The sequence below is a fragment of the Misgurnus anguillicaudatus genome, chromosome 7, assembly GCF_027580225.2.
Source record: "Misgurnus anguillicaudatus chromosome 7, ASM2758022v2, whole genome shotgun sequence".
NCBI lineage: Eukaryota > Metazoa > Chordata > Actinopteri > Cypriniformes > Cobitidae > Misgurnus > Misgurnus anguillicaudatus.
The window spans coordinates 34,368,470-34,388,738 of record NC_073343.2 but is presented as its reverse complement, the minus strand read 5'-3'; the positions used below and the strand labels follow the sequence as shown (position 1 = coordinate 34,388,738).

At 38.3% G+C, this 20,269-nt stretch overlaps 1 protein-coding gene across 7 annotated transcripts in view; it reads right to left on the bottom strand.

The window, feature by feature from the left end:
* Positions 1 to 20,269, bottom strand: part of myt1lb (myelin transcription factor 1-like, b) — a 102,282-nt gene that overhangs the window by 14,476 nt on the left and 67,537 nt on the right. For all 7 annotated transcript variants that reach the window (XM_055172343.2, XM_055172348.2, XM_055172345.2 and 4 more), the window contains 6 exons: positions 16,952 to 17,962; positions 9,961 to 10,095; positions 5,561 to 5,651; positions 2,475 to 2,582; positions 2,150 to 2,367; positions 1,075 to 1,346 (listed from right to left, as the gene is read on the bottom strand). In XM_055172343.2, the coding sequence (XP_055028318.2) occupies positions 1,075 to 1,346; positions 2,150 to 2,367; positions 2,475 to 2,582; positions 5,561 to 5,651; positions 9,961 to 10,095; positions 16,952 to 17,962 (1,835 nt within the window). The remainder of the gene's footprint in view (positions 1 to 1,074; positions 1,347 to 2,149; positions 2,368 to 2,474; positions 2,583 to 5,560; positions 5,652 to 9,960; positions 10,096 to 16,951; positions 17,963 to 20,269) is intronic.

Genomic DNA, 20,269 nt, shown 5'->3' with positions numbered 1-20,269 from the left:
GGGGTTATCCCTGAAATTAACCCACGGTTATAAAACCCTGCTTGTAATGTAGAAGTCGGGTTATTCCTGAAATTAACCCAGGGTTAAGAAACCTTGCTTGTAATTTAGAAGCGGGGTTATCCCTGAAATTAACCCAGGGTTATAAAACCCTGCTTGTCATTTAGAAGCGGGGTTATCCCTGAAATTAACCCAGGGTTATAAAACCCTGCTTGTAATGTAGAAGCGGGGTTATCCCTGACATTAACCCAGGATTATGAAACCCTGCTTGTAATGTAGAAGTCGGGTTATCCCTGAAATTAACCCAGGGTTATAAAACCCTGCTTGTAATGTAGAAGCGGAGTTATTCCTGAAATTAACCCAGGGTTATATCCACCGGCTCCACCTGACCAAGTGTTGAGGTGTCCTTGAGCAAGACACCTAACCTGAGCTGCTCCCAACAAGCTGGATGGCATTTTGCATGGCTGACACTGCCATCTGCGTATGAATGAGTGAGTAAATGAGTGAATGTGAGGCAACTTGTAAAGCGCTTTGGTTGGCCATAGGTCTGTTAAAAGCGCTATATACATAAATGCAGTCCATTTACCATTTGCTCCAAAGTCATTGAGACAACTTGCCACAAACTGACATTTGTGCTAATGTTGGCTGAATCTCAGGGTAAGCTCAACGTAGCATGTCAGCTAAGTGTCTCCTCTGTTTTGTGTAAAAAAATTATTTTTAACATTCATACCTAACAAGTTGCATTGCATAAAATGTAAAGTGCACATTTTTTACATTTGAAGTCAAAAAATAAGAAAATTGTGCTTACGTCAGATTAGAGCAATCTTGACCACATGTGAATACGAAGTTGACTATAGAAGTTGTCGCACAATGTGGCTATTTGATTTTTGAGATAGAGTCTCTAGTGTTGTAGTTATGAACAGTGTGACAACTTACCCCACTCTCCCCTACAATACCAATAGCATCATGTCAGCAAATTGTGCACATGCAAGCACCACTTATTTTCTTTTACTAGTGTTAGTAGGGCTTTTAATTATGATCACATCTGTAGACAACAGTGGACACACACACACACACCTGCGCGCAGATCTCCAGTGGCTTTCCACTCAGGCTTTGTGGCATTTCCCTACAGCGAGTAGACAGGTTGAGGATGGCAGTGGCAGCCATGTGTGCCGCCTCTATGTCGTGGGTGAAGTCGAAGCTGCTTTTGCTGCAGGTGCTGCTGGCGCTGCTTTCTCCGCCTCTGGCTCCGCCCCCGGCTCCACCCCCTCCGCAACTCAGACTGCTGCAGGGCCCGTAGCTGCTGGTGGTGCTGCTCGCTGAGCTTGGACTCTTGCAGTAGCGCTTGGCTGGTGGGATAGACAGAGTGATGTTGACATGGTGGATATACAGTATGCTTAAACTCCACTTAATCTATTGACTGCTTTTATTAGCCATCGGCCAACCGCTAGTAACATCTCTGACTAATTGTATCTAATTACATATACCTCACATGGCAATAATTAGCTTTTTTGTCTGTCCTAATATGACATACTGTCCTTTGTGGAGGGGAACGGTTAGTAACCCATGTCATACATAGCAGTTTGTTGTCAAATCCCTGTGGAATGAATATGGTGTAGATGTATTATTATGAGGCGACTGTAAATGATGGGGGGTTGAGGGGTTTCGGGCAGAGCTGTAGGTGAGAGACACAGAGACTCTTTTCAGTTTGACACAATGAGACACAACCACCAGCTGGGCATCAAAGTGGCATTTCCCACCGGGTGTCCCGTTGCCATAACTCTCTCTTTCAATCTCCCCTTCACTTTTACTCTCTCTGCCTCTCATTAAAGGATGGTCGTGGTTCTCGCTGTTATCCGCACAGAATAGCAATTAACATCAGCCCTAAATCCACACTCGACCGCCTCATATATCATGCATCTGCTTCCAGATCATTTCCATACATTTCCATACCTTAGAAATATAGTCGAGCCCTGTCGAAGACCTCGGAGGCATTTTTATACAGTTTATTTTCACCATTCATCTTGCAATAAAACTTTGTTGGACAGATTATCATTAATCAATGGATAAATCAATATGACTGCGAGGAAAATGCAAACAGATGAGCATGCACACAGATTTTATAAAGCACATGTGATCGTTCAGGTCTTACCATCATCGCTTTTGGGCAGCGAGTCTCGACCGAGGACTTTGGGTGCTGCGGTTTGCCGTTTGCTGTAGACGTTGTGGTTGTCAAAGCCGTTGTAGTCGAAGCTGGTTTTGGAGTATTTCTCCAACTCTTTGGCAAGGTTGGAGCGTGGGGTTGTAGTGGGGACGTTGTTCTTATAACCGTACTGTGGAATCTCCAACTGTTTCACAAAGCACATGGGTCTGAAATGAAAATAAACAATAAACCTTAAACAAGCAGTAGTTTATGATCTTACCACTGAATTCAGACTTGTCTAGGTTTGAAGGACCACAGCAGATGTGTTGATTACCTGAGGACCCGGTCTGAACTCTGGCTGGATTTGGTCCCGTCACAAGGTTGGTGTTTCTCATGGACTTTGGCCAGTTTCTCCGCAGCCGCAATCGGGCAGCCAGACAGACTGAAGGAACAAAGAGATGGGACTTTTTAAAAAGACATTTTACCAAAACAATAACAATCTGTGATAAATCACAAAAATGTTTTTATAAAACGGCCCGTTCTGGTTCTTAATTCTGATTGGTTGAAACGCGTTTTAAGCCGTGACAAAATACCCTGGTAACCCCACGGTTCAGACCGCATTACATTATCACTGCGCCACTGTTGCTGCGTACTGATTTATGAAAATAAACACCACAGTCTTTAATCATATTTTTAATTTGTCTACAATTGCACAATTAATGGCGATATCCAGATAAATGTCAATAAATATTGTTGAGTCATCTCGTCAATAAAGAGAAAACACTGACAGGGAAGGAGTTAAGCATGTTTCCAAGCATATTTGATCATCCAAATCCAACCATCCAACAGTTGCATGATATAAATGTTAATGTATATTTTAGATGAATGTTGATTTATGAAAATAAACATCACAGTTTTTTGTCTTTGCTGCGTCTGTGTTGCTTGGAAACTGCGCTCTGTTGCAGACACACTTGAGGAACTACTTTGTTTGGTGGAAGAGTAATATTTGTACTAATATAATTACAACTCATTTGTGTTTTATTTTATGAAATCCTGCTATGCATATGAAGTAACCGTTTTATAAAAGCAATAAGCCCTGCGAATCAGTGGTGTTACAATGCATTTTATAACAGCTAAGGGGGTTTTAGGCATGATGCGAAGCGGATATAAAATGCACTGGTAACCCACTGCTTCTTGGGGCTTATTACTTTATTAAAATGTAATGTTTAATGTATTATATAACCAACCAACAAACCTAGCATCAAGCAAAATGATAACATGCTGTTATTATTTTGTTTTAATCTGATTAATTTCATCTATACACTGCTAGGACATTTTTAGTGACAAACCCAACCATTGGGTAAAATTAACTAAAAAAATGTTCCTAGATCATCCAACAATGGGTTAAAACAACCCAGCATAGGTTGAATTAAAAGCCATTGGGTTGTGTTTGTCCCTTTTTGACCCAACGCTGGTTTTAAAATAACCGGACACGAGTGTATGATACAATGAAATGAATTCATTTTAAACATGGCTTAAATGTCCAAATATGTCAGGGTCCTTTGATGATAATACATTTGCTACCCTTTGATGAAGATCACATCAACACACTGTAAAAACGCTTAGTTGTTTTCAACCCATAGTAGTCAAATATGAACATTTTCTAGGTTAATTTAACCTAGCGGTTGGTTTTGTCCCTTTCTGGCCAAACCATGGGTTGAAAGCAACACAGCATATTTTTTAGTTTATGAAGTTGAAAACAGGTGCAGTGCTTGAAGGGACACTCTACTTTTGTTGAAAATATGTTAATTTTCAAGCTCCCCTATAGAGTTAAAGTTAAAAGTTACCAACGGGACTATTTTCAGGCATTGCATAATATCATTCCTAATATAGTAATATAGTTTCTAGCCATATCGGCTTAGAAAATTGCAACTTTTAATTTTCCGTCAGTCTTAGTACACGATGTAACTACAGAAGAGTCAAGTTTTAAATAGGAAAAATATCAAAACTCTTTGTTATTGTGCGATGCTAATGGTCTAATCAGATTCAATGTATTATGCTAAGCTATGCTAAAAGTGGTACCGACAGACCCGGAGATCAGCTGAATGGATTCCAAAACAGTAAAAAATCAAATGTTTAACTCAGGGGAGCTAAATGAGCATATTTTCAAAAAAAGTGTAATGTCCCTTTAAAGGCTGCTCAATGTGTATGTATGTGTGTGTTGCAGTACTGTAATGTTCATGACAGAAATTAAGCTGCCAGGTTGCTATTAAGCCAGAGGAAATGTATTTTCACTCTTGTGAGTACATGCGAGGTGTGTGTATGTATTTTTAGGGGTCTGGAGTGCATGGGTTTCATCCTCTGAGAGGTGTCAGTGATGTGCTAATAGCTGATGCTCCCTACAGCAGCTGCTGAGAGCTTTACCGTGGCACCCTCCCAAAATATCTGTGTGAAGAGAACGCATGACTGATTTAATCAGACTAATGAAATCCACACTTAGACCTTTCAACGGCGACAATGTGATGCTCTGAAAGGTTGTAAAACATCAGCAATGTGAGTGCTGCTTGCCAAGCAGTCGGCGTTCAGGGTGGTTGCTAGGGTGTTCTGATGCGGTTGCTAAGGGGCATTTATTTTTAGCATGATGCTGTGTGGTTAGGTTTCTGTTATTTTGGTCTGTACATGCAATATAGCTCACTACTATAAGAGGAATTTCAATAGGAATTTCAAAAGATTAAAATTAAATTAACTGCACAGCACTCAAGATGTCAAGGTTAATACTTTAGATTTGTATAAAACCCAGGATATAAGTCTTGAATTTGATTCATAGGGAACATACTGATAACATGAATACATTGAATGCACTGCAAGTCTCCTTGCATGAAAGCGTCAGCCAAATGCATAAATGTAAATGCAATAAACTTGCTTTAAAAAATTGCTTTAAAGGGGACATCTAAAAATCTGATCCCTAGTGCTTCCAACAACCTAGAAAATGTGAAAAATATCAACCCAGTAACTAAGTTTTGTTAAACCATTCTCCGCAAGCATGTGGAAAAATAGCTCAATGAAATTTGGCTCCCCTTGTGATGTCAGAAGGGGATCTATTTTATAATAATACCACCCCTTAATCTGTACTATCCAACCATGCGCTTCCATTTAGTGCAGAGCTCATTTACGTTTTAAAGGACACACCGAAAAACGACACAAGTGGAAATTTTGTGAAGCTAGAACTTCGCATACGTGCTCTGGGGACACCAAAGCTTTCCTTGACATTTAAAAAAAGTCTTGTGAATGTCCCCTTTATTAGGTATAATGCAAAAGGACAAACATAAGCCGAGCTTTGAGGAAAAACACAAAGAGGTTAATAATAAATAGGCGGTTGTCTTTCTCCTGTAAGAGCGCTCCAGATGGAGTGTAACTCACCTCCTGTGAGAGTTCCGGTTGCTGTTGACGTGACCCCGGCCCGTGCAGCCAGGCGTGGGGCACTTAAGAACATTTTCATACATTGCAAGAACTTGACAGCAGGCGTGAGAAACAGGGTGGAAGATTAAGAGTTAGAGGTCTACAGTTAGTGATCTGCATTAGTGTGAAACACTGTCATTATCACCAGCGAGCTACACAACCAAAGACATCAAACAGCTTGCAAGAAAACTGCTAATGAAAGAACGGTTGCGGGCGCATGCACCATGCAGCGTGACACATGCAACAAATAAGACACAAACACTCCATTCAGTTTGTTGTTTTGCGTTTCATTATATTGTGGGTTATTCAGTGGCAGTTTTGCTAGCACTGTATAATTGGATTGCTGGTTACTAGCTTTAAAGACATTAAAACAAGACTTTAATTTTGTAAAGCCATTTACTGTATACATTAAGAGCGGAAAAAAGAAAGGAAAGGTATAGTTGGCAGATAAAACAGTATGATAATGTCTTCGTTATCTGCCATCATCCCCGATCATCACAATAGCGGTTGTTTGACACTAGTTTCACTTTTATCCATGTTATACAATGAAATATTGGCAACTCGATCATATATTAACTAACAACTACAGGCTTTCAAGAAGCATATGTCCAGTTGCAGATATATCACAATAGGACAGAAAGCTGTCCCCATCAGGTCATTTTTAATGGGGTTTTGCAAGATGTTGCAGGTAAAATCTGCTTCTTTCTTTCTTTAACTCGCCAGCAAAGTACATGTGAATGATGCAGATGGTTTAACAAAGACCTTGAATCTGGATTGGACTGTGATCACCTACTGAAGCTACCTCATATATAATGCTTTCAGTGCGTTCAGTGCTTTATACTGTAGGTTTGTCACATCAGCAGCCAGATAAATGACATCTCTCACATGTGAACATTTATTATTTTTCTTTCTGTAATAAATGTGCTTTTGGTTTCACCACAACTGTCCAACACCTTCTACAATCCCAGTCCACACCAATATGATGACAGATCATCAAACCACCAGAGTAGGGGACAGAAAAGACGGGCAGAAGTGAGCCGATCTACACTCTTCAAGTGCTCATGTTCATCATCACATCCTTAAACCTTATCTTCATCATCAGGCATATATTTATTTGACATTAAGTGCAAATAACCGTAGATAATATTTACATTTAAGTGACAATATCACCATTTTCTTATCGATATGCTATTTACAGAAGGTAAAAATAAGTTTGATTTAATAATAAAAGAATTATTTTTGCAATAAGTGTAAATTGTAATTAGACGCAATCTATATTGGCAGATTTGCATCTCAGTATTGTTGTAGAGTAACAGGATGAAATAATGATTTTGTAAAAGTTATCAAATTATAAGTGGATGCTGCATTATTGGAAGAAAATAAAACACTGACCCCAACGCAATAAATACTTTTATTCTTACACTTTATTTCCACTTTTTGAACATTTTCTTCATTTTTATTGAAAATAAATGCCTTTTCGATCTGATATGTGATGCAGAAGAGCAAGGTCAGCAAAAGCCGTTGATTTCTGGATGTGGGTCATTTCTGCATCACACATCACATCGAAAAGGCATTTATTTTCAATAAAAATGAAGAAAATGTTCAAAAAGTGGAAATAAAGTGTAAGAATAAAAGTATTTATTGCGTTGGGGTCAGTGTTTTATTTTCTTCCAATAATGCAGCATCCACTTATATGATAACTTTTACAAAACAAGAAAACTAACTCTAAAATACATTTCATTATTAAGCAAAGTATCCTGCGTGTTAATCTAACACCAAATTTAAACTAAATATTTCAAAGCATTAATAAAAACTACACAGAACACTAAAAAGTAAAAAAAAATTATCTGTCCATGTTCTCTATCTCTATACTTTAAATATAAAGCAAACGATTCTTGAGATATCTTTAATTTTTTGAATTTTTTGTGTGGGTTCATATCCCATCTTTGCTTTAAATATTTTTTTTTACCATTGAAAAGTCATAATATTTTAGATAAATGCACATTTTAGTTATGTACCCAGGATTTCACTCAGTCCTGTTCCCCAACACATTACCTCCTCTGAAAATTTAGGAATATCCCGCAAGTTACATTTTTAAGAGGAAGCAACATCATCTGGATCTTCTGAAGGCCATGTGAAGATCAAAAGTTACTTTTCTGTATATTTTATGATATTGATGCTATGAATGTGAATGTCAATCTTAATGTTCAATCCTGTTACCTACAGTATATTATTTCTTTGATGTTATCAGTTTATTTTAAAATAAAACATTTTGGTAAATTACTAGATTTTGCTAAGTGTATCAGCAGATATTTAATGCAGCTATATTTCATGTATTTGCTAAATCTATGCTAAAAACTCAGTCCTGTTACTTTCAGTCCTGTTACCAAAATGCCTCCATCCTCCATTAAAGGTGCAGTGTGTAAATTTAGCGGCATCTAGTGGTGAGGTTGCGAATTACAACCAATGGCTCAGTTCACTGCTCACGGTTCACCCCTCGCTTTTGAAATGCATAGAGAAGCTACAGTAGCTGCCACCGGACAAACATGTCATCTTCGGAGACAACTAAGTAAAAAAGTTTGTCTGTAGAAACATGGAGGCACAAAATGGTGACTTCTATGTAAGGGGACCCTCAATATGTAGATAAAAACAAGGTAATAAAAACATAACAGTTTATTATGAAAGGTCTTCATACACCTCTGATAATATAGTTTTGTGTATTATTTTGCATTTCTGTCAAGAGATTTTTTTTAAAAAATTACACACTGCACCTTTAAGAAACCATGTTAAAAATAAAAGTTACCTGATACTGACCATTACTCATTTTGAAAAGTAAAACATGTGTGTTATTAGATTTAGATTAGATTATTTGATTTAGTGTTAAAAAAAAATAAAAAAATCAACTTCAATTTTGACGAGTTACAACAGATTCAGTGGAATGACCCATGTCTTTTTTAAACTTTAGTGGCCCAACCACACATTGGTGGGCGGAGCTAGTGTAAATAGTGTTTGCCAACATGCGACGCAATTAGCACTAAGTGTAAATAGTTAGTTATTTCTCTTACGTCATCTGATGCTGTGAAACATGTCGATGTGAATGCACAGACCGCTTATAGGATTATATTGAGGGATTGTATACAAAGATAAAATGCACCACCAGAGACATCTGAAGCAAATATGAGGGGTCCTTAAATGTGTAAAACTGGGTGGTTTTTAAGATTGCAAGGGTGTTGCTACTGTATGTAAACTGAGATCCTCAAAATTTGTATAACAAAAGTTAACGTTCTCCGTTATGATGTGCCAAATTTCTTACCAAAAACATTTTACAAGGGTCTTCCATAAACTCCCACTGGCGAGAAGAATGATAAGCAGAAAATCTCCAAATACTTTATATGACATGATTGACAAAATCAACTTCCAATGACTCAACATACATGCTAGACAAATAAATGATTATCTTTCACGTCACTGTACAAACTAAAGTGATGGTCATGTAAAAATGCCCTTTCTGTGCCACCCAAGTGCCAGCTCACAAACTCTGTGCCATCTGGACGCGCTAAAGCAAATGTTTTTGTGAACTAATTTCAGTCTGTTGTCAAAGCCGTCAGTTAGTTTGATTGCCATCTGGTCCATTTGTGAATAAAACTCGCTCACAATTCTTTTTTGCATTTTAATGAATCTCATAAAAGAGGCTTTAATGGAAGAGTTGCACAAGGTGAGCGAGTGGAAATCATAGCAAACGTCTCGTCCGTCCTCTTTCATCAGATTATAATTATTAAACAGTTTATTCAACTGGATTTAATTGAGCGTCTAAAACAATATGAGAAATCTAAGCAGCTTATTAAAGTAGCCTTCATTAGGATACCATCACAGTTATCAACGGAAACAATAAATGCATTCATGCATGGCTGTGATATTGAGATCGCTCGTGTCCATCACGCAAAGACTAAACTAATCACTTCAACTTTTCAAAGCAATTTCATGTTCATTTAATCACAACAAACAATTCAAACTTGACTATGTACTGACTTATTGATGAAATATTGAAAATGTAATGTTTTTCATTGGGTAGATTTGTTTTTTTTTTGTAGTATTGCCAACACTTTTTATTGTGTAAAATGTGTAAATGACATTTCTAAAAGGCTGTTAGACTTTTATAGAAATACTTTTATAGAGTGTTCAAAACTGCAGGAATGACCCAGATGTTTGCTTGAAGTTTGTGGTGTCGTATAACAGCATGCAAAATGAACCAAAGTGTGTAACTGTAAACAATCTCAGTCCCACAGAAACCAACGCAGACAGACAGACAAATAATCAACCAAAGCACACAAAGTGAACAGGACAAGCGTTGATGTTCTTACTTTCTGGTGGGACTCTGTCTTTATGAGGACATCCAGACAGACTGCGATGATGAGGGTACAAACCCGTCACATGACCTGTCCCATCACAACCAGGCGTCGGGCACCGACTTTCTTTCTTCCCTGACCGTGAAGAATCTACAAAGAGAATATTGATGAGTAAACATGTAAGCAATTACAAGCATTTGATATATTAATATCACTGTTATGTGTTTTAACTCCTTTCACAGATGTTATGTTGTTTTGGCATGAGGTCTGGTCCACATTATACTTTATTCTGGCCAAGAACTGCACACTTAGATCGTCTGACAGACATGTAAAGTTTTTGTACATATGATTTAGGGGTGGATATATCCAAAAAACCAACAAATTAGGGGTAATCTGCAAAGACTTTCTTTTCATCCAAAAAATATAAAGCACAGATTATCAGAGATATACTACTGCTTAAAAAATTAGGATTACTTTCTTGATGTTTTTCTTTCGATCTCAAAAGCTTTTGATCTTAAATGTGTGTAATGTTAGGAGTTAGTAGCTGCTTTGATGACGCTACAATAGATTAAAGTTTTAATTTACTAGGACTAATTTACTATACTTTTTCATATTTTTTGTGTGTTTACTATTTTTCTATAAGAAAATTTATAATAAAGATAGTTATACTGCTCAAAGGTTTAAGGTCACTTGACTTAAATGACTCCTTCTCATGATCTTAATTTATTTTTGTAGACTAAGATATAATTTGTAATTAATATAATAAACAAATAAAAAACGAATTGGACTGGATAATAAAGAGCCAATAAGAGTCTAGAATAGATGTAAACTCCTTCAGTACTGTTTAAAAGTCATCTTACAATATAATTCCCAAAGTTACATGTGTGTTGTTTTGATGAGTATAATAGAGAGTAATAAATCTTTTGACCAGTTGTGTAAATAAAAAAAAACAGAATATAATTCTGCTAGTGTAAATATCCAAGTAAGCAATAGCTGTCATTTCACTGTTTTGCTAAATTCGCACTGTAAAATAATTCCGTAGAAATTGCAGCTGGGTTTCCGATAACTTACCGTAGATTTAAATTTATGTTTTTTTACTGGCAACATTTTGTTCAAAGTTAAATGAACATTTAACATTTACAAGTCTTTGTCTTTACAGAGTAAAACTAAAAAAAAACAGCATCAAGCAAAATATTCTGGGAAACAAAATCTGTCAAAAAACAAATCAAAAAAGTTTGATGATGATTTCTGATTCCCAGAATGCTTTGCATGAGGCTGTTATTGTATAGTTTTATTCTGTAAAGATAAAGACTTGTTAATATTTAAAATTTATTTAACTTTGAACAAACTCTTGCCAGTAAATAACATAAATTTAAATCTACGGTAAATTACTGGAAACCCAGCTGCAATAACATTGTAATTTTTTAAAGGGGTTAGGGGCAGGGATTTGTTAATGTTTTTTATGATAATCATAAATTTTTGTATGATTCACTTCATAACCATTAATACAAATTAGCCATTTAGTAAAATACATACAGTGGGGCAAAAAAGTATTTAGTCAACCACCAATTGTGCAAGTTCTCCCACTTAAAAAGATGAGAGAGGCCTGTAATTTTCATCATAGGTACACTTCAACTATGAGAGACAAAATGAGAAAAAAAATCCAGAAATCACATTGTCTGATTTTTTAAGAATTTATTTGCAATTTATGGTGGAAAATAAGTATTTGGTCAATAACAAAAAAGCAAGATTTCTTTCTCTCACAGACCTGTAACTTCTTCTTTAAGAGGATCCTCTGTCCTCCACTTGTTACCTGTATTAATGGCACCTGTTTGAACTTGTTAGCAGTATAAAAGACACCTGTCCACAACCTAAAACAGTCAGAATGCAAACTCAACTATGGCCAAGACCAAAGAGCTGTCAAAGGACACCAGAAACAAAATTGTAGACCTGCACCAGGCTGGGAAGAGTGAATCTGTAATAGGTAAGCAGCTTGGTGTGAAGAAATCAACTGTGAGAGCAATTATTAGAAAATGAAAGACATACAAGAACACTGATAATGTCCCTCGATCTGGGGCTCCACGCAAGATCTCATCCCGTAGGGTAAAAATTATCACCAGAATGGTGAGCAAAAATCCCAGAACCACATGGGGGAACCTAGTGAATGACCTGCAGAGAGCTGGGACCAAAGTAACAAAGGCTACCATCAGTAACACACTATGCAGCCAGGGACTCAATTCCTGCAGTGCCAGATGTGTCCACCTGCTTAAGCCAGTACATGTCCGGACCCGTCTGAAGTTTGCTAGAGAGCATTTGGATGATCCAGAAGAAGATTAGGAGAATGTCATATGGTCAGATGAAACCAAAACATAACTTTTTGGTAGAAACTCAACTTCTTGTGTTTGGAGGAGAAAGATGCTGAGTTGCATCCAAAGAACACCATACCTACTGTGAAGCATGGGGGTGGAAACCTCATGCTTTGGGTCTGTTTTTCTGCAAAGGGACCAGGACGACTGATCCGAGTTAAGGAAAGAATGAATGGGGCCATGTATCGTGAGATTTTGACTCAAAACCTCCTTTCGTCAGCAAGGGCATTGAAGATGAAACGTGGCTGGATCTTTCAGTATGGCAGTGATCCCAAACATACCGCCCGGGCAAAGAAGGAGTGGTTTCGTAAGAATAATTTCAAGGTCCTGGAGTGGCCTAGCCAGTCTCCAGATCTCAACCCCATAGAAAATCTTTGGAGGGAGTTGAAATTCCGTGTTGCCCAGCGACAGCCCTAAAACATCACTGCTCTAGAGGAGATCTGCATGGAGGAATGGGCCAAACTACCAGCAACAATATGTAAAAACCTTGTGGAGACTTACAGAAAACGTTTGATCTCTGTCATTGCCAACAAAGGGTATATAACAAAGTATTGACATAAACTTTTGTTATTGACCAAATACTTATTTTTCACCACAATTTACAAATAAACTCCCAAAAAATCAGACAATGTGATTTTCTGGATTTTTTTTCTCATTTTGTCTCTCATAGTTGACGTGTACCTTTGACAAAAATTACAGGCCTCTCTCATCTTTTTAAGTGTGAGAACTTGAACAATTGGTAGCTGACTAAATACTTTTTTGCCCCACTGTACACTGTAAAAATACTTTGCTGCCTTAATTTTTTTTGATAAATAAACTCAGATTTACAAGTCATGTCAACAGAGATGAGTTGTCACAACTTATAAAATATAGTTGAGAAAAGGCAACTTAATTTTATAAGTTAAAAAAGTCTGATGTGATCATACGAATAAATATGAATTATTAATAAACCGTATACAAGCCATGAGATAGAGTTGCAGGCAACATCAACAGTGATTACAAGGTGTTCGGTTTTATTTATTTTATTTCATTTATTTTTGAGCTATGATTAAATTTTCACTGACAGCACTAATTTTGCCTGGGTTTGGTCTAGATGTCTGGGCTGTGTTTGGAAGGCTATTAGATCTCTTTTGAATGTAAAATTGGGTATAGTTTACAGTAAATGCTAAAAAAACAAACCGTGATAACTTTGGGCGAATACATTTAATACCGTCAGTCTTTCTCTGATGTGTTGACTGTAAACATGACTTGAGTCTTTGTGCACCAATAAAACTTGTGCAATCTGATTTCTGAAAATTGCATGAAGCCAGTTAATCAGATTTGTGCTTGTGATGGTCATGTGATGGTCATCTAAATGCTAAGACTAATGTTGCACTAGGCTGCATTTGTTGGTCTTCATTATGGCTTCCAATGACTCTTTATGACATACTTTATGAATGCTATACATGAGCTCATTATCTCATTATCTCTATAGGTATCCTACACCTGTATATCCATATTCAGGGTTATAGCGGTGTTTTAAACAAAGAGAATAATCCGTTCCATTCTAATTCCTTAGTTTCATTAGTTGAAAATATAAAGAACGAGTAAATGTTCCCAGTTTTGTTTCAAACATGTTCTTGACATATCTCTTCCCCCTCCCCATTTGATTTCTGTATGAGATCCCTTTACCTCTCAGTCTGAATCTAATAAACACACATATGTCTGTACAATCGGCCTGCTTCTGGTGACTGATCTCCAGTTGTTTGGAAGAGAGAGATAGAGAAAGCACCGGTGAGTGGAATACATATTAGAAAGTGCTGGATATTGATTGTGGCCCAGGACAAGCCATGCTTTGCATAGCAAATGGCCTCCATTAGCATAGCGTCTGAGGATAATTAATGTGCAGTCAGTGGTCCTGCCGTTTGTTATCGGTCATACTGATACTGTTCAATTTCCATCTCCGCCTCGTGCCTTCTTTAAGGAAGAGCTCCTTCCATAACTGTCAGGCCTACACACTTTTTATAAATCATAATGCCTCCTGGTTAAGGAGCGTCTGCCGTTATCTCTGCCGTGGCGAGATGTTATCGCCGTGTAATGGCCGAGCGTCCCTCATTATTCTGCCATTAGAGAGAAAGTGTCTGGCCAAACGTCCTTTTGCACATGCTGTCAGCCCATCGTCATCTTGAGAAAACGTATGAAAGTTTTAAAAGAGTATCAATCAAAAATGAAAATTCACTTTGTGCTGTTATAAACCTCTATGATTTTCTTTTTGAATGCATGGACTGTCAAACACCAGAAAGTTGTTTTGTGTCATTGATAGCAAACCTGGCGCAAAGCATCTTACATGGCGAAATAAAATAGCCACATGAGGACTGAGAGCGTCATCAGAGAAGAAGATTTGTATTGAATAATGAACTGAAAAATCTTATATTTATATGCCTTTATGTTTAAAACGTTCAGCTTCTTGACATTCCCACACAATCAGACTCGATAGCTCTTAAAACCAATATAAAATTATAAATCGTCACCATAAGCTTTTCTTTGCATCCAAACAAACATTTAGTATTCAATTTAAAATGTAATAATTTGTTTTAATTTTAATGTAAAACCACTTTAAAACTTGTAAATGTAACATTATAAAAAAGCACAATAACAACGCTATATTATGCCAATTTGTACGTATTTTACGTGGTGCAGTGGCGGCCAGTGACTTCTTTTTTCGAGGGCGCACGATGCGAAGTTCATCACAACATGTATGTAGCCCGTCATGTGCGCGGCTCGTAACTTCAAAACATGTATTTGACGCATCGAGCGATCCTTTGTGCATCACGTGTCTTGTCAAAATAAGTGCCTGCTGCAGACGCGTCTAAAGGGTTTATGATAACAGAGACGCTCGCATTTGTCAGATACTCGCATAATCTCATGCGAAGTCAGAGTTTAGTGTTAAAGCAACACCAAAGAGTTTTTTAACCTTAAAATAACGTTTCCAAAACCGTTTCAGTTGTTCATCCACTCGAAACAGGGTGAACGGCACTTTCACATTCGCTTTGCAGCCCGCTATCGGCCAAAACCGCACCAAAGAAGTTTCCAACCGCCGGGTCGCGTTCCTGTAGTTCGAGTGAAAACTACAAAAACGTTCTTTACAGCAATCAAATCAGAGCCAGCTATGCTGCAGTAGGCTAAATTATTTACAACAGTGGTAATGGACAATTCCGCATCTAACCTGTAGGGGAAACCAAGAGCAAAAACTCTTTAGTGTTGCTTTACGTGAGTGTCTTGCATGTATTTTGTGAACGTGAGCGTCTCTTTTATAAAAAAAAAATGGTTTCGCTGCGTGTTTTTGACAAAACACGTGATGCACATGGATCATATGATGCAACAAACACATATTTTGAAAACACGAGCAACACACATGACACGCTGAACACATATTTTAAATTTGCGTCCCTCAGAAGATGCCACTGACGAGGTGGCTATTTCGTATTAATTCGTACAACCACATTTGTACATTTTTGTACGATTTGCTTTTGCCCCATGACATGGTGTTTAGGGCTTAGGGGTGTGGTTTTGTTATTGTTTTTTATTTATGATAATCGTGTTTTTGTACGATTCACTTCATACGGATTAGCCAACACGTAAAATACGAATTATCGTGAGATCAGGGTGGCTATAATAAATACATTTGATTTAGTGCAGAAGCATTGCTCACTAAATTTATCAAGCATGGGGATGATGATAATAAAATGATCAGTTGGATTTTTTAGAAATGTCAGTATCAATATTAAATAATGTTCATATGAGCACTGACATGTCCAATGTTATGAATGATTATTTTGGAAAACGTAGAAAATGTTGCATTATCCTCATAAAGTAATGCTCTCAAAGATTTGGTCATGCAATTTGACTCTGCAATCCCCAGAGAAATACAGTTAAACTCCCTGGAAAGGCAGCGCTGTCCAATTTCCTTGCTTATTTTCTATTACAATTTTCATCCAGTGGCAGAGCTGTATTTCCACACAGTGAGTTTATAAATAGTCAGACTGTGCCGTTGGATGATATTTGCTGCTCTCCCGGCCGTGCAGATTGCCATTACTTATGCCTGACAAGCTTAGCCTGTGATGTGGCCATGCTGGCCTTTCTGAGCAACATTAATCCACTGCTGTTTCCACCGCGGGGATGGAGATGTATGAGAAAGCTTGTACCAGGATCACTGTGGGTTACTCTTAGAGTAAAGGAATCCACTTTAAATGACCTTTCTGTACTGGGGATGTTAAATGACATTTGATGATGAGATGGTTTTGGTATTCAAGAATATATACAGTGAACCAGTAGCACAGGTTGATCCTGAATCTTGGATGTAAGAAAATTGGTCAAAACTGTAAACAAAAAGGTCTTTGGGGTGGTACCCTTTCAAAAAGTAAACCTTTGCACTTAAAGACCTCAGGTACATATTGGTATCAAATGTACATATCTATACCTAATGGTACGTATTAGGACATTTTTAAAGGGTACCACCCCAATGACAGCTTGGGGACCATTTTCCGACCATTTCTGACAGTGTAGGAACTTCCCAGTAGTTTACTGTAAACGTTAGTTGTTGTAACCCTACATTATGATGATTTTCAATGTATTAGTAAACAGCAAATTGCACAAATTACCTTTCAGGTAGAAGGGCTTCCTCAGTCCATCATGGTGCAGACGTGCCTTACGTTCCTCTGCGTAGTTATGCCGTAAACCGTCATGCAAATGCAATCGATTTCCCCTGGCTGTCTCTGAGGCCATTTTCTCCCGCATGGCTTTGGTCCGCTCGGTTTCCAGTGCTATAGCCTTCTCCAGAAGCGACAGATTGCCCTTGGTCATATCGAACACTTCCTCCGAGTGGTCCGACGCTACAGACGTGGTGTCCTCATCGCAGTCCGGAAAGCTGTTGTGCTCTTGTGAAAAGGTCTTGGAGCGAGGGCTGAGTTGCTCCTCCAGCTTCATCAGGTTGACCATGTCCGAGTAGTTACGCTCAAGGACACGGCGTTCCTCGGGGTTGTGGAGCTGCTGTTGGGCCTCCTGAGAAAGTTGATGAACCTGCTGGCTGTTGTTCGGCTTGGTTTCGCTTAGCTTACGCGCCAGGTCAAAGCATTGGTTGCGAAGACACTCCAAACTGCTCAGGCAAACTTCCTCATCGCTCCTATCTGCCATCTGACCATTAGTGTTGGTTCTGCCCTGCCCACAATTGTTGAGTCCATTAGCATTAATGTTCCCGCACTCTCCGTTCTCTTGATAGTCTCCTTCGTGAACGTTGTCTGAAAGTGTAACTCCGTGACCCTGTGCCAAGAGCTTAAGCGAGTCCACCGTCTCTCTGACTACATCACTGTTGACGTCTAGGCTCAGCTCACTCTTCCTCAAACATTCCTCACCTTCCTCGTCCTCTTCTTCATAATCATATTCGTCCTCTTCTTCATCCTCCTCTTCTTCCTCCTCCTCCTCCTCTGCGCTGTTCGAGGAGTTGCTGTTCATCTCTGACTCAGTCATGGCCCGGTAAGCAGCATCCTCAGCAATCTTGCCAAGGTTAAGCAGAGATTTGGCCACCAGTTCATCATAGTTTTCGTATTCGTCATTGTTGTTGTCATCCTTCTCCACTGTGGCGCTTGGTTTACTGCAGTTTATATGATCACTATCTGTCATAGACAAACAAACAGTTTTTCTTTAATCGCAGCACTTGCAGGTGTTGACAAGATTTTATTAATCTCTGTAAGATTCCATCACTATAATCAGTAAGGGACAGCAAAGGGCTCTTATGCATATATTAGTGTTATGTAAATAAATGGCTAGCTAAGCTAAACGCTAACATCAGAATGTTGTCTGACGCTCCATTGGTTATGCCATCCAACTTGGCACCTACAAAAGAGCATCTCAAATGAATTTCGTTTGGTTCTGATGTACTTTGCATGCTGTCTGTGTAGACAACTGACCTTGTAGGCATTGAATCAGCTCACAAGGTTTTGAGACGCAGTCGATATAACAGTCGGTAGGAAACAGACTACAGAAGGCAGGGTTAATGTCAATACATAAGAGAGCTTGATTCTTAATTAGACTGGAAGTTCTGTCAGGTTTGATTGGAGAGAGCTTCGTCCTGTCATGTGTGTCTGTCTGAGATGTCTGAAGAGGATGAGACACGACTGAGACACATCACACGACTGACTTAACTTATCAAGGAGACATTCAACCATGACCAGAAATAACCTCGAACAAATATTGCGACATTCTATAGGTCAGTGTTTCTCAACTGGGGGGGGGGGGGGGGGCACTAGGGGCCCTTAAAGGGCACCTATTATATAAAATCCACTTTGACAAGGTGATTGGACATATATGTGTGTTGGCAGTCTGTGAACACAACCACATGAAAAAAAAAACATTTCACTCCTTTTTTGAATCCCCATTTAAACATTAGACATGCTGTTTTGATTCTCTTAGCAATGTGATGTCACAGTGCTAAAGCTCCGCCCATGGCCGCTGACTGATAGTCTTGTTTTATCATATTTCTGCCTTCAGTTGCTGTCTGCTATTTTTTCTGTGGTTCTTTGCGAAATTAAATCTATTTGAACCAAAACATCTATTTTGGTAAGGGAGTGAGGAGCTGTAGCTTATTTGCATTTATTACACGGCTCTCTGGAATGCTTGATTCTGATTGGTCAGTTGAGACATTTGCAGGTTCGTTCTTTTCAAATAATAACCGCTCCAAAATAATAACGCATAGCCGGACTACTTGCACGAGTAAAATCGCTCTGCGCCAATAAAGATCAATAAAGATTACTGTCTGTTTGGCGCCATCTTGTGACAAACACTCGACAACCACGACAAGACACAGACAGCTTACTGAGACTGAACTTGACAAAATAGAGCATGACAGCTACGAAGCCAACACACAAAAAATACAGAATGGGCATTAAAACTTCTCAAAGACTGGCTAAAAGAGAAAAGATGGAGACAAGTATGAAGCAGCGGATCTTAATAAGGTATTACGATCATTTTATGCATCTGTGCAAAGTTTCGCGGACGAATAAAAATGTTAATTTAAAACAAATATGCCAATAAAATGTTTCAAATTCATATTCATGTCCAGTTTTTTTTCTTATGTGGCAAGTAGCCGTGTTATAAGCGGGATAATGTAGAGGCAGCCAGTAGTTATTGGGAAATAAGCCCCTTCAGTGTGATACAAGACCCTCCGCTTTGCGTCGGGTCCTGATCACACTGTTGGGGCTTATTTCCCAATAACTACCGGCTGCCTCTACATTATCCCTTACTTAAAGGTACACACACAAAACAGTGTGTTTTTTTGCTCCCACCCAAATAGGGGCATTTTGGAAATAAATGTGTGCGTGAACTGTGCGTACGGATGTTTTCACAAAATAAATCATGATTCAGAAAAAACTTTCAAACTAAAATATGAAAAATACAAGAACATTTACGCAAAAATTACTTATGTGGTATGCAGTGTTGGGGTAAGTTACTTTTAAAAGTAATGTATTACAATATTAAGTTACTCCCCCAAAAAGTAACTAATTGCGTTACTTTTCATGGAAAGTAATGCTTACGTTACTTTGCGTTACTTTTGCGTTACTTTTTCTTACTTGGCTGAGGCCTGATCCCTTTCAGGTCTTGCAGGTGGCTTTTATGACTGAGAAGTTCTGCATTCAGAAATTGCATACTTCCATAGCAAAAATGACTGAAACTGTTCCTGCTCAGGCGCGCATGCATAGAGTTCGTAAAATCTATTTTAAAGGAATAGTCTACTCATTTTCAATATTAAACTATGTTATTACCTTAACTAAGAATTGTTGATACATTCCTCTATCATCTGTGTGCGTGCACGTAAGCGCTGGAGCGCGCTGCGACGCTTCGATAGCATTTAGCTTAGCCCCATTCATTCAATGGTACCATTTAGAGATAAAGTTAGAAGTGACCAAACACATCAACGTTTTTCC